Consider the following 20,106-nt stretch of genomic DNA (forward strand, 5'->3'; position numbering starts at 1 on the left):
TCAAGTGTAACCATCATTTGCCCTTTTGGGAATTTAGGTGAGCCTTCCTCTCAGGATTCTCAATCTACAAGACACAAGAGTCCAATCTGAATGGAAAAAATCTACTTCCCATTAAAACATAATCCCAAATTTTAAGTTTTTATTAAAGTTTTTATACAAAGGCGAAAAGAGAAAAAATATTAATGATTGTAGAAGTACCACATTCATATGGTTAGAAAGTTCAAACATTTTAAAGCTGCAAAACAAAAAGTAAAAGCCTCCCTCTACACACTCCAGTTCCCAACTCTTGCAATTGCTTCCTGAAAAGAGAAATTATATGTAACTCAGCATATATAGACATATAGCTATAAATATATACTATATATATAGTATATGCACTATATATGTATATATATGCCCTTTTGTGTGTTTAGACAAAAGATCATAGTATATATATCCCATACTTATTTCATTTAACAGTCTTCAAGAGAAGACTATTCCTTATCAATCACATAGACTCACCTCCTTCTTTTATTTTATTTTATTTTATTATTATTTTTTTTTTGCGATACGCGGGCTTCTCACCGCTGTGGCCTCTCCCGTTGCGGAGCACAGGCTCTGGACGCGCAGGCTCAGCGGCCATGGCTCACGGGCCCAGCCGCTCCACGGCATGTGGGATCTTCCCGGACCGGGGCACGAACCTGTGTCCCCTGCATCGGCAGGCGGACTCTCAACCACTGCGCCACCAGGGAAGCCCTCACCTCCTTCTTTTAAATGACCTCATCTTATTACATTCTATGGATGCATCATCTTAAATTTAATGTCTCCTCCTTTCCAGTTCTACCATGGGAAAACAGCAAGCAAAGTAGAGAGTAAACATGCAAATATTACTCCAATACCACTCCATCCTGAGAAGTTAAGCAAAACCTTTCATGGAAATTGAGGATTAGAGAATAGAGTTTCCCACTAACAATTTTCAAACCAGGAAACAAAATGTGGAAAGGGAGGAGTTATTGATATTTCTTTATTGGGCTCATCTAAAGCAATGGTGTTTCAATTCTGCTGATTGGTATGTGCTATTGTGTACAACTGTAATGAAGCCTTTGAGAGACCCTTGTAACCATATCATTCTGAGATTTTAAACATTAAGCCTTGGAAGTGCATTTTAAGCAAACATCTCAGCAGCATTTTCTGAAGTTAGTACAACATTATCCCATGAATAGAGGCATATATTCACTTAAATTTAGGAAATGATGCACATCATATTCCCCTCTTAAATATGTATGGTATGCATTCATATCATAGTTTTTGGAAAAGTTTTGCAGTAAATAAACCTATTCAACCTTACTGAAAGCAAAGTTTCCCAGACTTATTCTATTACCACACTCTTTCCAGCCTATTACTTGTTGATGATATCTTATGATGCAAATGTTCCTTCAGAGTATCTTTAAAATATATGTCCCTATTGAATCTATGTTTTAAATTCAGTGCAGGAATCAGTAAACATTTTCTGTAAAGAGCCAGATAATAACTATTTTAGGTTTTGCAGACCAAACAGTCTATATTGCAAATACTCAGCTCTGCCATGTAACACAAAAGCAGCCATAAACAATGGTGAACGAGTGATCGTGGCTGTATTCCAATAAATCTTTAATTATGGACACACATTGAATTTTATGTCATTTTCACATGACACAAAATATTTTCCTTCTTTTTTCCCCCCAGCCATTGAAAACTATAAAAATCATTCTTAACAGGTAGGCTGGATTTGACCTTTGTAGGCCTTTGGTCTACAGACCAAAGGGTGACACCCTATGATTTAGTGGCTAATGATTCAGGATAAGAAATAAATGCTTTATTCAGTCAGATTGGGCAACACCTGGGATATTTTCAAGAAGATTCAGAAGTTTTGTGTATTTATATATTAAATAGAAAAGAATATTAAAGCTTCATCCACTCTTTAGAAAGCATTTGTTATCCTACAGTTTAGCTCCTAAATATGGAGACATTTTAATAAAACTCTGCCTGTTAAGAAAGGGTAAGCTCAATAAAGATTTCTTGAATAAATACTGGTGAACATTTCCATATTATAAAAGAAATCAGAGTAGAAATGATCTCTACACAATGGTTTATTTATTACCAGATCTTAAGGAAAGCCTTTTAGTGATGATCTGCATAGGTCAGAGCACAGAATTTGAATTATAAAATGGGTACAAAAGTTCAGTGTATCTCTGGTGCAAATTTCTTTCCGTGGCTGACGGGGTTGGAACATTTGTCAACGACACATTTTTGAGCACCAACAAAAGGACAGCATTCCAAATATATTGAATTCCCTCTGGATGAAGTTACTTTTTTCCTTCATAGAATGCTTGTCACTCCTTTTTTGGCCTCTCTTGAATGATTGCCCGTGTCCTCCCCCCACCCGGGGCTCCCCTGTTTCACGCAGGTTCATTCCGGAGCCCTGGTCCGCCTGCAGCACCACGTGTGGGGCAGGCGTTCAGGTGCGAGAGGTGAAGTGCCGCGTGCTCCTGACGTTCATGCAGACGGAGACCGAGCTACCCGAGGAAGAGTGTGAAGGCCCCCGGCTGCCCACCGAGCGGCCCTGCCACCTGGAACCCTGTGACGAGAGCCCCACCTCCCGTGAGCTGGCCGCCTCCCAGCAGGAGCAGGACAGTGAGATGACTTACGACTGGGAGTATGCTGGATTCACCCCTTGCACCGCCACGTGTTTGGGAGGTATGTGATTTTTTGTTTAAGGGACAGTTAGGTCTTGCATTGCGGATGGTTTGAGAAATCACTAAATCGGTTAAGCCAAATATGCAACTTAGCAGAAGTCAAAAGGAGGTTAAGGTTGAATAATTGAAAACTATGCCCTTTCTTTCAGTTTTCATCGTGATTATTCTAGAAGGATAAAGGACTAGTGGCACTGTAGCCTATGCTCCTTGGCCTAAGCATCTGCCTAACTGAGATGGAGTGAGAGGTCACTGATTAATAGAGAATAAATAGGAAAATGCAGAAATGATTAGTTAAGACAATCTTGTGCATAAAACAGAATTACAGATTGAGGCAGCCTGGGATTGCCCTATCTGATGCAACTCTTGGTCAGAAGCCATCCTTAGAAAATATTTAGGTCCATACCTGCACATTGGACCAGAAACCAGTGCAGAGCACACTGATCACCATGATTTATGTGTGTGTACGTGTGGGGTAACATGCATAGCCAGGGGACCCTGTTAGGATTAAGAAGTGGTAATATAGTCAGGGGACCCCACTGGGGTGGAAGTTGGCCCCAAGGTGCTTTAAGCATTCCAGGATCCAAAAGGGACTGGATGAGCAGACAGTGGGAGTCCAGATAGTCATTCTCTCTCTGTTGGAAGGAAGAAGACAGAAATAATCAATGGGAAACCTAGATCCTCTACTAACATGAAGGAGACTCATCTCATCAGGAATCCAGCCCCCTGACATCCTATCACTGACTCCTGACTGCGCCTTCCTGCCAGCTGTCGTGGCCGAAGTTGGGGGCTAGAAATGCTAGGAAGCTATTGCCTTAGGAGGCAGTTGGCTCAAGAGAACGCTCCACTCCTCCTGGTGGCCCCGCGCCCATTAGGAGCTCCCGTTCGGGTCTTAGAGCTCAAGGACCAGTCATTGTGCCCGAGCCTCTCCTCTTTTGCCCCTCAGGCTCTTGAGTACATTCTCAATCCTTGCCATCCAGTCACTGTGACTTCATGGTATCTGTCTTTCTCCTTTCTTGTCTAATCAACCTGTAAACCCACCTATCCTAGACACCAGCCTGTCAATAAACCCAGATGAGGTGGTGTGTGCTTTACCCCCAGGTTTCAGCTAAGCTACTGCCTTTCGCCTGGAGGTACACATGTGCAAGTTAGGAGGAGAACCCTTATCTGCCTCCAGATTCTCTCTATCTCTTACTTGCTTCTCCCTGGTTCCTAGAAGCCCATCCCAAGTAGCCAGGAATTTAGCCTGGTTCACTTGGACCCTAAATGTCTGCTATGTCTCTTCCCTTCCAGGCACGTAAGTCTCAGTTACCTGCACACTGCCACATGTCTGCTGTTGCCCCAAAACCTAACTACTGCTCCCTCTGGGTTCAGGGTCCTGGCCACGTCTTTTGTTATATCTTGGAAACCTTAAGACTGATATGCCCTTGGCAATCTGGGAGCTAGTACTTTCTTGATGAATCTGGGGAAACCCTCTAGAGATAGTCACTGGGATGCAAAAATGTCCTCTTATTCAATTGCAATTATAGATGTCTGGAAGTTTCTACTACATGACTACAAAATGCAGCTATCTCTACCACTTCTGAGCCACTACATTGCTGTATTTTCACCAGAGACTTGGAGCTTTGTCTTTCATTATGAGAGCAGAAATAAGCCCTGCTATTGCTTGCATACCCCAAAACTACTCTGTTAATCTCAGGCTTTTAAATACTGCCATTGATAGAATTACTGTTGCATCTAGTACTCTGTCATCCTTGACTTCAGTTCTTTTCCTGAGTGGGAAGGCCCTCTCCAGATGGGAAAATATGGCTTGTTGGGTCCCTGGAACTCAACAGGCCACTAGCAGCTGCCCAAGGAAAATTGACCAGGTAAATTCTGATTCAGTTGGGAGAGTCTATTAGACCTCATTTTTGGAGCCTGATGCCAAAATATTTGGATCTGCTGTGTTCCCAGTGTCCACTAAGACAGCCCTAGTTTCCACCTCCAGGATGCCTGGACCCCTGGAATGATTTTTTTTTGGTAACAACTTTATTAAGATATTAATTCACACACCGTATGATTTACATATTTAAAGTATACAATTTGGTGTTTTTAAGTATATTCATCAAGTTGTGCAGCCATCATCACAATCAGTTTTAGAACACTTTCCCCCCAAAAGAACCCTGTATCCTTAAGAAATCACTCCCCATTTTCCTTCAAGCCCCCATTTTCCTGCTAGCAGCAGCCTCTGGCAACTACTAATCTACTTTCTATTTATTCTGGACATTTCATATAAATGGAATCACACAATAAGCAATCTTCTGTGACCCCTTTCTTTAATTTAGTGTGTTTTCTATGTTCATCCATGTTGTAGCATAAGTCAGTACTTCATTTCTTTTTAGGACTGAATACTATTCCATTGTATGGCTATATCACATTTATCCATTCATCAGTTAGAATTTGGATTATTTGCATGTCTTTGGTATTATGAGAAATACTGCTCTGAACATTCATGTTCACATTTTTGTATGGACATATGTCTTCATTTCTCTTGGGTATATACTTAGGAGTAATAGCATGACCAGGATCTGTTTAAAACATAAAAGTTTTTGTGAAACTTGACTAATGCAGTTTATCCTATGGGCACTGTGGACCTTTTGGCCTATTGTGAGGAGAAAAATGCCTTGCACATGTTAGAAATGCATTTCAGTATTCAGATGGTTGATGGGAAGGTGTCCATTTATTTCTGACATCCTCTTGTGTATCTGGAACGCATTTTACATATTTTAATAGCCCTCAACTTGGTAATCTTTCAACTTTCAGTTAAACAGAATTTAACCTTGTGAGGGTGCCTTGAGTTGTGTAATTCAGAATTATATCATTAAGATGAACCTTGGATACCCACTAACCCAAATTTTACAGTTGAGGAAGCTGAGGATTAGAGGGCATCACACAGTCCAAAATAGAAAATGAACAGCTTAATTGTCATTCTTTAGAGAGTGTTGATTGAACTGTCAGTGCTTATAATAAGCTTCTTAACTTTGTAAAAAGTAATGTTTTTAATTTCTTGGGTTCAAGCTTAAAATTTCCTTTTAAATACATAACTAAATTCTATAAAAACTGGAAAGCTTGGAGGATTATAAAATCCTCTATAAATGCAGGAAACCGGACACCTGCTCTGCGCTAGACTCCATGCTCTGCACTTGCTTCTGGGCTCAATATCAGCATATAAAATGAAGGCATAGTTCTTGTTCTGATGGAGTGCAACTTTTGATTATTTCGGCTTTACTGTCTCTACTGCATTACTTATAGGCAGTGATACTTGCCTCTCTGTGATCCATTTTAATGTGGTTTTAAAGGCTTGGCGTCTACAAGTCCACTTATGTGTGGTTTTGAATGTGGGTTTTTAACCCTCACCTGGATAATAGGGAGGGTAAGTCTGCAGTGACTGAAAACCACAGGAAAGTAGAATTTCCACAGGCATATAGTTATTTCTTCAACATTCCTGTTTCCGTAGAAAAATAAGACACACAAATTATAGATTTCCAAAAAGATAAACTTTTGGTCACATCCTGATATTGTGTATTTGTATATTCTAACTTGCCTTCACATCATACAGGAAATAAAAGTAAATCCGTTTATTGTCATTACTGATGATTAAGAACATTTTACAAATCTGCTTTCATACTGGAGTGGCAACAGAGAATTCTTTTTCAATTCCCAAAAGTATGAAGCATGCAGACATATTCAGTTTCCATCTTCCAGAGTGTGTGTATGTATGTATGTATACAGCATTGTGTGTTGTGTGTGTATGTGTGTATGTGTGCGTGTGTACATACGTGTACATTCTAGAAGTTATGCTTACCTTTTTAATACCCTCTGGTAAGGTTTTGTAATTTACTACATCATAAACATTCCTCACTAAACTTTTCTTTGGTATCTTATATTATTTGTTGAATTTATGACCTTTCATTTTCACCCTTGTATTTTCTAAAAGCACAGGCTAGTAGGATACACATGGACTTTGAGGCCTGGCCCCATTTTTTTTTTTTTTTTTTTTTTTTTTTTGCAGTACACGGGCCTCTCACTGTTGTGGCCTCTCCCGTTGAGGAGCACAGGCTCCGGACGCGCAGGCTCAGCAGCCATGGCTCACGGGCCCAGCCGCTCCGTGGCATGTGGGATCTTCCCAGACCGGGGCACGAACCCGTGTCCCCTGCATCGGCAGGCGGATTCTCAACCACTGCGCCACCAGGGAAGCCCCTGGCCCCATTTTTGAACCCTAGTTCTGCCACTCCCTTTGGGCTAGTTATTTAAGTTTGTAGAGGTTTATTTTTGTAAAATGAGCCATATCTACCTTATTAGGATTAATGAAAGGATTAACTGTTATTCTTTTTTTTAACATCTTTATTGGAGTATAACTGCTTTACAATGGTGTGTTAGTTTCTGCTTTATAACAAAGTAAATCAGCTATACATATACATATACCCCCATATATTACTCAGCCATAAAAAGAAATGAAATTAACTCTGATTCTTAAACAAGGTTATGTTGGAGAGGTGTTTAATCACAGTGCCTGACACGTGGTATATAATAAATGTTGGTGGGATGATTGGTTTATAATATAATAATAGTAGGTTATTCATCTTATATTAGACTACTGTTTTTTTCTCCTTTTTAAAAAAAATCTGACTAAACTGCTGAAGCCCTTCATGCATCTAACAGTTTCCGAGTGCATTCTTTTGAATTCTTCAAGTAAATAATCATCTGCAATTAATGATGATTTTTCTCTTTCTATTTCCAATAGTTATTTATCTTGTTTATGTTTTATATCTTACTGCATTGTCCAAAATTTCCAAAACGATAGTAAATAATGTGGAAATGCCAACTTTGCCTTGGTCTTGACATTAGCAGGAATCTCTCTATTGTTTCATTCAAAAACAACAGCCTATAAATATTTAGTGCATGTTTCTTTGTGCCAAGCACTTGCCTAGGTGATATGGACTCAGTAGTTCCTACCTTTGGAACTCAAATCTAGTGAGTGAATTGTGTTACTCACATAATCACACACACACGTATGTAAAGTTACAGCTGGTTATAGCAGCTACAGAAGAAGTATGTGGTTCTATGAAAGCATATAATAGGAGGAATTTGACCTAATTAGGGAAGTCAGGGAAAGCTTCCCTAAGAACAATTACACTCGAACTTAAATCTGAAAGATCAGGAATTAATTAAGCAGAAGAGAGGTTGGAGATGGTGGTACAAAGAGAATTTCCAGCAGAAAAAAGATCATGTGGAAGGGCCCTATGTGGCGGGAGGGCACATGGGACATTCCAGGAGCTGAAGAAGTCGGGCACAGCTGGGGTACTGAGAAAGACGGAGTTTAATGTGAGATGATGCTAGAGAGGAATGCAGGGGCCAGACAGTTAAGGCCTTACCGGCCGTGTTGATTTGGGTCTTTATCCCAAGATCAATGAGAAGCCATTCAAGTCATTAAAGTGGGAGTTAATGAGCAAATGTTTATTTATTTCAAAAAGGTTAGTCCGGTTGTATTGTAAAAAAGGGATTAGAAGGGTTTATAGCAGATGTAAGAGGGACCATCAAGGAAGCTTTTGCCTGGTCCAGGAAAGAGCTTGGGCTGGAGTGGTGATGATGATGGAGATGGAGTGACCAGATGACTTTGAGAGATGTTGAGAAGGGAAAAAGTCTGTCAGTGGAGTGGGCCAGTGGGAGTGAGGTGGCAGGTCTGAGTCCTAAGATTCTTTTCTGAGATGATGAGTGCCGACAGGTGGTCCAGTTTGGCAGAAAGAAATCATGACTTCAGATTGGACATAATGATTTTAAAGTGCCTTTAGACTTCCAAATGGAGATGCTAAAGAGACAGTTGAATGTGTGAGTCTGAAGCAAAGTGGCAAGATCTAGTCTGGAAATATACATTTACGAGTCATCTGTGTACAGAGAGAATTGAAGCCAGGGGCATGGATGCAAATCTTCAGGAAGAGAACACCTGTGAGCCGTGGGGAGGGTCTAAGAATGAGCTTTGAGGAAATTCAACATCTGATGGCTGGGTGGAGGATACTGAGCCACAAGAGTCAATGCAATGAAGAGGTCAGCCAGATAGGAGCAAAACCAGGAGGGAGTGGTGTGGTGGGAACCATAAATCACAGCATGATCCTTTTTGACCCACCTCCTAGAGAAATGGAAATAAAAACAAAAATAAACAAATGCGACCTAATGAAACTTAAAAGCTTTTGCATAGCGGAGGAAACCATAAACAAGACGAAAAGACAACCCTCAGAATGGGAGAAAATATTGCAAATGAAACTGAGAAACATTTACTCTCCAAAATATACAAGCAGCTCATGCAGCTCAATATCAAAAAAATAAACAACCCAATCCAAAAATGGGCAGAAGACCTAAATAGACATTTCTCCAAAGCAGATATACAGATGTCCAACAAACACATGAAAGGATGCTCAACATCACTTATCATTAGAGAAATGCAAATTAAAACTACAGTGTGTCACGTCACATTGGCCAGAATGGCCATCACCAAAAAATCTACAAACAATACATACTGGAGAGGGTGTGGAGAAAAGGGAACCCTCTTGCATTGTTGGTGGGAATGTAAATTGATACAGCCCCTATGGAGAACAGTATGGAGGTTCCTTAAAAAACTAAAAATAGAACTACCATACAATCCAGCAATCCCACTACTGGGTATATACCCTGAGAAAACCATAATTCAAAAAAAGTCATGTACCACAATGTTCATTGCAGCTCTATTTACAATAGCCGGGACATGGAAACAAGCTAAGTGTCCATCAGCAGATGAATGGATAAAGAAAATGTGGCACGTGTACAACAGAATATTACTCAGCCATAAAAAGAAATGCAACTGAGTTATTTGTAGTGAGGTGGGTGGACCTAGAGTCTGTCATACAGAGTGAAGAAAGTCAGAAAGAGAAAAGCAAACACTGTATGCTAACAAATATATATGGAATCTAAAAAAAACAAAAAAAAATGGATCTGAAGAACCTAGGGGCAGGACAGGAATAAAGACACAGACGTAGAAAATGGACTTGAGGACACGGGGAGGGAGAAGGGTAAGCTGGGACAAAGTGAGAGAGTGGCATGGACATATACACACTACCAATGTAAAATAGATAGCGGGAAGCAGCTGCATAGCACATGGAGATCAGCTCTGTGCTTTGTGACCACCTAGAGGGGTGGGATAGGGAGGGTGGGAGGGAGAGGCAAGAGGGAGAGGATATGGGGATATATGTATACACATAGCTGATTCACTTTGTTATATGGCAGAAACTAACACAACATTGTAAAGCAATTATACTCCAATAAAGATGTTAAAAGTAAAATAAAATAAAATAAAATGCACATACAAAAAAAAGGCGAGGAGAAAGTTCCAGAATGAAAGCAAAAGGCAAAGTATCAACAAATGTCCTAAGATGCAAGGGAGTGAAATTCAAAGCCTGGTTGTGGAGCTCATTCTTAAATAGTTGCAGGAGCAGCTCCTAATGGAAACTGGCAAGGGAAAGGCGAGGATGGATGTGAGGGTAGGTGGGTTTATCTGCTTGATCGCAGGAAGTTCCTATCTGGTTGTTTTTGTCTGAGTGTGTGAATATTTGTGTGTGAGTGATTTGGTATGTGAATGCCCAGTTGTTTGAGGTCACATGTAGTATTCTTTTATTATACTTTTGACTTGATTACAATGTGTTAGTATTTAATTTAGGGTTTTCCATGCATGTATGAATGATATTGATGCACGTAGGTATCATCTATTGAGCGTGGTGGAGTACAAGAATGCCTTCCTGCAAATGGGAAAGTAGGACTGCAAGCTGATTTGGCCCACTATGGGCTCATTTTAGCATACATCCTATGGAGATGTGTTCCCGACATGGTACATCAGCAATAGCTGTTTTGTTCTCTTCAAATCCCTTCAAATCATAACAGGCCTCTAGCTGTAGTTTCTTCCAGCTACTCTTGATATAATTGGTCACTTCCTTTCAGGCTCCAGTGATGTTTATGATGCCCTTCATAAGGCCAAATGGCTTTCAACAGTCCTTAATTTTTACCAGCTGTCTTCTCATCTGGCTCCTAAAATGAACTCACCTATTTTGGAGTGCTATAAAACTTGCATTTTCATACCAAAATGGCACACCTCTGGGTCCATACCATATTATGGTTCTACTTTTTTTCATTACCTGGGAGTTTATAGTAGTATTTATTCTGTCATACTGGCTAATCAGCAGAGGGAAAAACCTATGCTAACTGTTCTTTTCAATATGGCCCTAGGCTTGCATCTGTCATATAGCATTGTATAAGGCAACACTATATGAAGTAGATCTGGATTTTTTTTTCTTTTATAGATTTTTTTCATCAGGTTTATACTAGTTTTGTGAGATGAATTGGAGTTTTCCATAACTTTTAATAATCTTAAATAGTTCATATCATAGATGCTATCTGTTTTAAAAGTTTGAAAGGATTTGTTTCTACAACTGTCTAAATTCAGTTCTCGCTTTTCCCTCTTGGGGGCAGGATTGAGGGGGGAGCATTGTGGCTGGATCTTTAACATCATTTTCAAGTTTCCCCCCTGCTTATTGTTATATACAAGGTCTTAATTTTAAAGTGAATTTCATAATTTAGATTTTCTTGGAAATAAGTCATCTATTTCATGATATTAAAACCATCATCAAGAGATGTTCATCTAGTGTCAAGTTGCTTTAAGGCTTCCTCTTCTCTTTTTTCTTGTCACAAATAATGTGTAACCTAGTCACTCTTTTTGACCTAGGAGTTTTATAGGAAATGACTTTTAAAAAATTCTAATGTTTGGATTGGGGGGTGGGTTCATTGTTTATTATTCATTTATAGTTGGACTCTATTATGGTCAAGAATGTTACTTGCATAATTTCTGGCTTTTGGAATTTAGTGCAGTTTTCTTTATAGACTCATATAGGATCAATTTTTGTTAATGTTCCACTGGTGCTTAAAAAGAGCATATTACATCTGTTTCTAAGGGCCAAGGCTATTTGGTATTTTATCAACATAATTTTCTTATTCAAATCATTTTCCCACTTTGAAAAATAATTTGATATGTTAAATAGTGGGTGTCATCTTAAAGGTTCTGACTATAGATTTTTTTATTGCCCCAGGTATTTCTTACTGTGTGTGTGTGTGTGTGTGTGTGTGTGTGTGTGACGTTACTTGGCATGTTGAATTAGTCAATATTTGTTTGCAAGAAATCCAACTCAAACTAACCTTAAACCAACAAAAGACAATGTATTAGCTCATTTATTGGCTCTGCTTCCCCTCATAGAGTCTGTGTTTTTACCCTTTAATTATGAATTCATTTCTTGATGTAGGCTTTGGATATTTTTTTGCCAAAGAAAAAACAACCCTCTTACTATGACGTTGTAGAAGTCAAATGTGAAGTGAAGGATGTTGCCTCATGCTACCAAAGGAATTTATTAGAAAAATTACATCAAAATTTCAACACTTGGTTTATTTTATGACTTCTAAATGCATATTTGCAACTACTATCCACATTTTAAGTATAAGATGAAGTAAACTTATTTTTATAATTTTTACTTTTGAGGATAAAGGTTTGCTCAAACCTCTTGAAGTGAAAAGTGGTGAAGTCATGTTGTAGGCCCAGTATGTGGGAAGGGAGATATTCTCGTGGCCGTTTTTGGAAAATGCATTCTACCTCAATAAGTATCCTAAATCGCCTATTAAACTTTTATATTTTTTTGAGTAAAGTTGCTTTAAGACCCAAAGATTTGTCAGAAATGTTGTGGAATTCCATCAAGATGGTTAAAATGAGATAACTTTGGTGCTGTCAGACTCACCCCTTCAGTCTCCAGAAAACGTTTCAAAATAGTCTCTAAGTGTAGTTTCTAAATAATTTTGATTACAAATTAAAATATATGTGAAAGATAACTGAATTTTTCTCAGATTAAAAAGAAATGAAACCTGCTAGAAAATGAACATCTATGTCCCTGTAAAATCACTAAGAAAGTTGGACATTTGCTGGTGAGAACCAAAGGTGTGATGTTGTAGCAGTGTCTCCTTGTATTTCAGGTGAGCCAGTGTTTATTAAAAAAAAGAAAAAGGTTCATGGAAGATGCATGGAGATTTAAGGCTGCATCCTGCCATGGACGGGAGCATAAGATTACAACTGAAGAAAGCAAAAGAAAATTTAGTGAAAAGAACTGAACATCTCAAATACATATTTTATACATACTTTTGGCCTGTACTGCATTCTGCGAAATATTGTAAAATGGTTGAATTGAAACATGGCATTTGGAAAAAGAACCACAATCTTATAACATAATGGAACACACATTTTTGCATGAAACTGAATACATTTGCGTATTTCAAACAGCATAGTCAGTCACTATTACAATTTTCATTTGATTTTTTTCATCAAAAGTTTCATTTATATTTTGTTCAGTTCTGATTTTCCAATAATTTTTTTTTTTTGTCTCAACAAAAAAAGAAGAGTGGTTAAGACATGGGCTTTGGGGTCAGACAGACCTGTCTAGCCTCAAAGGAAAAATGTGCCTGTGAAAGTTCATATTTGAACAGGGAAGCTGGTTGGCTGTATTGCATTTTGGAATCCCTCGGGTACAAAAGAAAGACCACTGAATTCGGAAGCAGGAAATCTGATTTTCAGTTTTGAATCTGCCACTCTTTTGCGGTCTTCATTTCTCTTTCAACTGTTTCCTTATGATTAAATTAATAAACTGGAGATAATGATACCATTCTTTTGACCTCACAAGATTATGGTGGGCTCAAATAATGTATTTGAAAGCACTTCATACACTGCAAATCACTTTCCCAATGGGAGGCACTGCTGTTGTTTTTGCCAGTAATAGAAATATTACTAATGATAATATTAGTGAACAGGAACTCCAACTCTAATGAAAATTTTAATAAGGGTTATACATCAAATTTAGCACATGTTCAATGATACAAAGAAAGTGTTATTCTTTAGGAGCTGATATGAAAATTCCTCTTAGGGAAATTATTGTATATGTTTTGAAGGAACTTTGATGATTCACTTGAGGGAACTCCTAGCTTTGAGTATATTTGGAATGCAGGTCAGTCTGAAGGTGGATGGGGAGTTGGGATGCTCCTTAGAGTCTTAAAGTGAGTATATTTGCGGGAGGGCCAGTAGAGGGACTGAGTTTAAAAGGTGATGGAGAGACTAATCAAAGACTGGGAGACTTTGCAAAATGCAAAGTCGTTTGCTCCACGTGTACCCTGAAATGCAGCCTGCAGCCACGTAATATGGTCAAAAGGGCAGTAGCTTAAGAGCGAGCAGTCTCAAGACCCTGTTTTCTTTTTTCCCCACAATGAGTTATTCTAAGTCATTTGCACTTTTTCTCTTTCCAACCTCCAGGCCATCAAGAAGCCATTGCAGTGTGCTTACACATCCAGACCCAGCAGACGGTCAACGACTCCTTGTGTGATATGGTCCACCGTCCTCCAGCAATGAGCCAGGCTTGTAACACGGAACCCTGCCCACCCAGGTATGTGCTGTCTCATGCTCCCAGGACACACCATCTGAATGGTAACACCCTCCCTTGCAGAGAAACACGTGTGTGCATTGAGACTGGCAGGTCCACCCAACGTAGACCAGCCTGGCCTACGTCGGAGTTCTCCCTTCTCTGTTCAAGTTATGCCCCAGCCAAATTCTTGCTAAGATGCACAGATACTGCCAGGTTCAGCAGGAAACCCCTTTAGTCTGACTTTTGTTTGCATGAAACATGAATGAACATGAACTGGCCTGCTGCTGACAAAACCATGAGGTCAGCAGTTTTGTTCTGTCTCCTGTCTGTCTCCTCAAGAACATTCTTTGCCTAAAGCCACATCCAAGAGCACAGGATCTGAGGTCGAGTTGGCACTGGTACACAGTAGGTGCTCAATCCATATTTGTTGAATGACTGAGTGATCTCCTATTTGTTACCTAGAACTCGCACCAGTGTGTTCTTACCTTCCCACTGATTTACCATAGATCTCAGATTATGGGGTGTAATGTTACAGGCCCCAAAGAGTAGGCGAGGTTGACTTATTTTTGGTCTCCTTGGTCTGAAAGTTTGAACTTAAAAGTTAATCTGCTTCCTTTCATAAGTCCTTTTAAGATCCTGGGGAATTTTATCAGAAGGAAGGGTAGGTTTTCCCCCTGTTCCTCTATCCCTGCGTGTTGCTGGCTACAGAAGATTATAACTCAACATCACTGGTCTCTCACACAAGACCTTGCAAAATCCAGGCTCCATTTTTTTCTCTTCTCTATCCTTTACCTTTATGATCTTCACCACTCTTCTGTGATAAATTTAAAACCAAAAATTTAAAGCCCATTCCCAATCACCTCCTCTCTCTTGTTGCCAGATTCTCTTTCCTGCCTCTTAGTAATTATATCACCCATCTAATGAGGTACCTGTATTCACTAAAGGTGAGTTTAGTTATGTCTAGGACCCTAAGTAATTGAGGAAGTTTATTGTGTCCCGTGCCATACGGGAGTAAGGATAGGTTTTTATGTTTATTCAGGAAATAAGTTGTGCTTCTGGAATTCTCTTGATCTTTCTGATTTTGATTCCATGAGATGTGTTGGCTATGAGGCAGAAACTCCTGCCTGCCTTCGTGGTCTGAAAGTGGTGAGGGTGAGGATCAAATAAGTCAGGGCATCCTGGAGATCCAGTCTTATGTATCCCACAGATGGGCCGTTTCCTTGTGGGTCTTGCTCTCTAACCTGCAGAGTCTTGGGAAGAGGCCAGCTCAATGTGTGCTTCATCCCTGGGGAGACCACACCTGCAGTGAGCCACGCACAGGGTTTTATATAGCCGTATTTCTTTTTAAAAAAATTTTTATTGGAGTATAATTGCTTTACAGTGTTGTGTTAGTTTCTGCTGTACAGCAAAATGAATCAGCTATACGTATACATATATATCCCCTCCTTTTTGGATTTCCTTCCCACTTAGGTCACCACAGAGCATTGAGTAGAGTTCCCTGTGCTATACAGTAGGTTCTCATTAGGACATGGAAGCAATCTAAATGTCCATCAACAGAGGAATGGATAAAGATGTGGTCCATTGCCATATTTCTGACTTAAGTTGTCGGCTAAGGAAATGCGGGGAATTTCTTGACTTGCGTTCGAGCCATCTTGCTGTGCTCAGCTGAGAGGAGGCAGTAAAGACCTACAAACGTACTTTGGAGAGCAAGGCCCAAAAACAGCATAGGGAAATCTTCTTTCCTAGACATCCCATTTCCACCCTGAGGTTTCTGAATTCCAGAGTCATCCATACCAGAACACTAGCAGAAAATTGCAGAAGAGACAATATAGTACGACTATTAGGATCTAACTGGGTGTCAGGATGCCCACTTTGTCAAGTCTGTCCGGAGCTTTCCAAGAACATCAAGTATATGGGAGGTGGTGCTGAGGCTATATCCATTTGGAATGTCCCTTTCATCTTTTTTTTTTTAACACCTTTATTGGAGTATAATGGCTTTACAATGGTGTGTTAGTTTCTGCTTTATAACAAAGTGAATCAGTTATACATATATCTCCATATCATTTCCTCTTGTGTCTCCCTCCCTCCCACCCTCCCTATCCCACCCCTCTAGGTGGTCACAAAGCACCAAGCTGATCTCCCTGTGCTATGCGGCTGCTTCCCACTAGCTATCTATTTTACATTTGGTAATGTATATATGTCCATGACACTCTCTCACTTTGTCCCAGCTTACCCTTCCCCCTCCCCGTGTCCTCAAGCCCATTCTCTAGTAGGTCTGCTTCTTTATTCCCATCTTGGCCCTAGGTTCTTCATGACCTTTTTTTTTTTTTTTTTTAGATTCCATATATATGTGTTAGCATATGGTATTTTTCTCTTTCTCACTTACTTCACTCTGTATGACAGACTCTGGGTCCATCGACCTCCTACAAATAACTCAATTTCATTTCTTTTTATGGCTGAGTAATATTCCATTGTATATATGTGCCACATCTTCTTTATCCATTCATCTGTCGATGGACACTTAGGCTGCTTCCATGTCCTGGCTATTGTAAATAGAGCTGCAATGAACATCATGGTACATGACTCTTTTTGAATTATGGTTTTCTCAGGGTATATGTCCAGTAGTGGGATTGCTAGTTGGTATGGTAGTTCTATTTTTAATTTTTTAAGGAACCTCCATACTGTTCTCCATAGTGGCTGTATCAATTTACATTCTCACCAACAGTGCAAGAGGGTTCCCTTTTCTCCACACCCTCTCCAGCATTTATTGTTTATAGATTTAGTGATGATGGCCATTCTGACCAGTGTGCAATGATACCTCATTGCAGTTTTGATTTGCATTTCTCTAATGATTAATGATGTTGAGCATTCTTTCATGTGTTTGTTGGCAATCTGTATATCTGCTTTGGAGAAATGTCTATTTCAGTCTTCTGCCCATTTTTGGATTGGTTTTTTTTGTTTGTTTTTTTGTGGTACACGGGCCTCTCACTGTTGTGGCCCCTCCCGTTGTGGAGCACAGGCTCCGGACGCACAGGCTCAGCGGCCGTGGCTCACGGGCCTAGCCGCTCCGCGGCATGTGGGATCCTCCCGGACCGGGGCACGAACCCGTGTCCCCTGCATCAGCAGGCGGACTCTCAACCACTGCGCCACCAGGGAAGCCCGGGTTGTTTGTTTTTTTGATATTGAGCTGCATATGCTGCTTGTAAATTTTGGAGACTAATCCTTTGTCAGTTGCTTCACTTGCAAATATTTTCTCCCATTCTGAGGGTTGTCTTCTTGTCTTGTTTATGGTTTCCTTTGCTGTGCAAAAACGTTTAAGTTTCATTAGGTCCCATTTGTTTATTTTTGTTTTTATATCCATTTCTCTAGGAGCTGGGTCAAAAAGGATCTTGCTGTGATTTATGTCACAGGGTGTTCTGCCTATGTTTTCCTCTAAGAGTTTGATAGTGTATGGCCTTACATTTAGGCCTTTAATCCATTTTGAGTTTATTTTTGTGTATGATGTTAGGAAGTGTTCTAAGTTCATTCTTTTATATGTAGCTGTCCAGTTTTCCCAGCACCACTTATTGAAGAGGCTGTCTTTTTTCCATTATATATTCTTTCCTCCTTTATCAAAAATAAGGTGACCATATGTGTGTGGGTTTATTTCTGGGCTTTCTATCCTGTTCCATTAATCTATATTTCTGTTTTTGTGCCACTACCATACTGTCTTGATCACTGTAGCTTTGTAGTATAGTCTGAAGTCTGGGAGCTTGATTCCTCCAGCTCCATTTTTCTTTCTCAAGATTGCTATGGCTATTTGGGGTCATTTGTTTTTCCTTACAAATCGTGATATTTTTTGTTCTAGTTCTGTGAAAAATGCCAGTGGTAGTTTGATAGGGATGCATTGAATCTGTAGATTGCTTTGGGTAGTATAGTCATTTTCACAATGTTGATTCTTCCAATCCAAGAACATGATATATCTCTCCATCTATTTGTATCATCTTTAATTTCTTTCATCAGTGTCTTATAATTTTCTGCATACAGGTCTTTTGTCTCCCTAGGTAGATTTATTCCTAGGTATTTTATTCTTTTTGTTGCAATGGTAAATGGGAGAGTTTTCTTAATTTCACTTTCAGATTTTTCATCATTAGTGTATAGGAATGCAGAAGATTTCTGTGCATTAATTTTGTATCCTGCTACTTTACCAAATTCATTAATTAGCTCTAGTAGTTTTCTGGTAGCATCTTTAGGATTCTCTATGTATTGTATCATGTCATCTGCAAACAGTGACATCTTTACTTCTTCTTTTCCGATTTGTATTCCTTTTATTTCTTTTTCTTCTCTGATTGCTGTGGGTAAAACTTCCAAAACTATGTTGAATAATAGTGGTGAGAGTGGGCAACCTTGTCTTGTTCCTGATCTTAGTGGAAATGATTTCAGTTTTTCACCATTGAGGACGATGTTGGCTGTGGGTTTGTCACATATGCCCTTTATTCTGTTGAGGTGTGTTCCCTCTATGCCTACTTCCTCGAGGGTTTTTATCATAAATGGGTGTTGAATTTTGTCAAAAGCTTTCTCTGCATCTATTGAGATGATCATATGGTTTTTCTCCTTCAATTTGTTAATATGATGTATCACATTGATTGATTTGCATATATTGAAGAATTCTTGCATTCCTGGGTTAAACCCCACTTGATTATGGTGTATAATCCTTTTAATATGCTGTTGGTTTCTGTTTGCTAGTATTTTGTTGAGGATTTTTGCATCTATGTTCATCAGTGATATTGGCCTGTAGTTTTCTTTCTTTGTGACATCTTTGTCTGGTTTTGGTATCAGGGTGATGGTGGCCTCATAGAATGAGTTTGGGAGTGTTCCTCCCACTGCTATATTTTTGAAGAGGTTGAGAAGGATAGTTGTTAGCTCTTCCTAAATGCTTGATAGAATTCACCTGTGAAGCCATCTGGTCCTGGGCTTTTGTTTGTTGGAAGATTTTTTATCACAGTCTCAATTTCAGTGCTTGTGATTGGTCTGTTCATATTTTCTATTTCTTCCTGGTTCAGTCTGGGAAGGTAGTGTATTTCTAAGAATTTGTCCATTTCTTCCAGGTTGTCCATTTTATTGGCATATAGTTGCTTGTAGCAATATCTCATGATCCTTTGTATTTCTGCAGTGTCAGTTGTTACTTCTCCTTTTTCATTTCTAATTTTATTGATTTGAGTCTTATCCCTTTTTTTCTTGATGAGTCTGGCTAATGGTTTATCAATTTTGTTTATCTTCTCAAAGAACCAGCTTTTAGTTTTATTGATCTTTGCTATCATTTCCTTCATTTCTTTTTCATTTATTTCTGATCTGATCTTTATGATTTCTTTCCTTCTGGTAACTTGGGGGTTTTTTTGTTCTTCTTTCTCTAATTGCTTTAGGTGTAAGGTTAGTTTGTTTATTTGAGTTGTTTCTTGTTTTTTAAGGTAAGATTGTATTGCAATAAACTTCCCTCTTAGAACTGCTTTTGCTGCATCCCACAGGTTTTGGGTCATCGTGTTTTCATTGTCATTTATTTCTAGGTATTTTTTGATTTCCTCTTTGATTTCTTCAGTGATCTCTTGGTTATTAAGTAGTGTATTTTTTAGCCTCCATGTGTTTGTATTTTTTACAGCTCTTTTCCTGTAATTGATATCTAGTCTCATAGTGTTGTGGTCAGAAAAGATACTTGATACGATTTCAATTTTCGTAAATTTACCAAGGCTTGATTTGTGATCCACGATACGATATCTCCTGGAGAATGTTCCATGAGCATTTGAGAAGAAAGTGTATTCTATTGTTTTGGGATGGAATGTCCTATAAATATCAATTAAGTCCATCTTGTTTAATGTATCATTTAAAGCTTGTGTTTCCTTATTTATTTTCAT

At 39.2% G+C, this 20,106-nt stretch overlaps 1 protein-coding gene across 1 annotated transcript in view; it reads left to right on the top strand.

The window, feature by feature from the left end:
* Positions 1 to 20,106, top strand: part of ADAMTSL3 (ADAMTS like 3) — a 377,697-nt gene that overhangs the window by 247,290 nt on the left and 110,301 nt on the right. Inside the window, 2 exon segments of the mRNA XM_060097479.1 lie at positions 2,426 to 2,715; positions 14,110 to 14,239. Coding sequence (XP_059953462.1) covers positions 2,426 to 2,715; positions 14,110 to 14,239 — 420 coding nt within the window.

This window comes from Mesoplodon densirostris, chromosome 4 (genome assembly GCF_025265405.1).
Source record: "Mesoplodon densirostris isolate mMesDen1 chromosome 4, mMesDen1 primary haplotype, whole genome shotgun sequence".
In the NCBI taxonomy this organism is placed as follows: domain Eukaryota; kingdom Metazoa; phylum Chordata; class Mammalia; order Artiodactyla; family Ziphiidae; genus Mesoplodon; species Mesoplodon densirostris.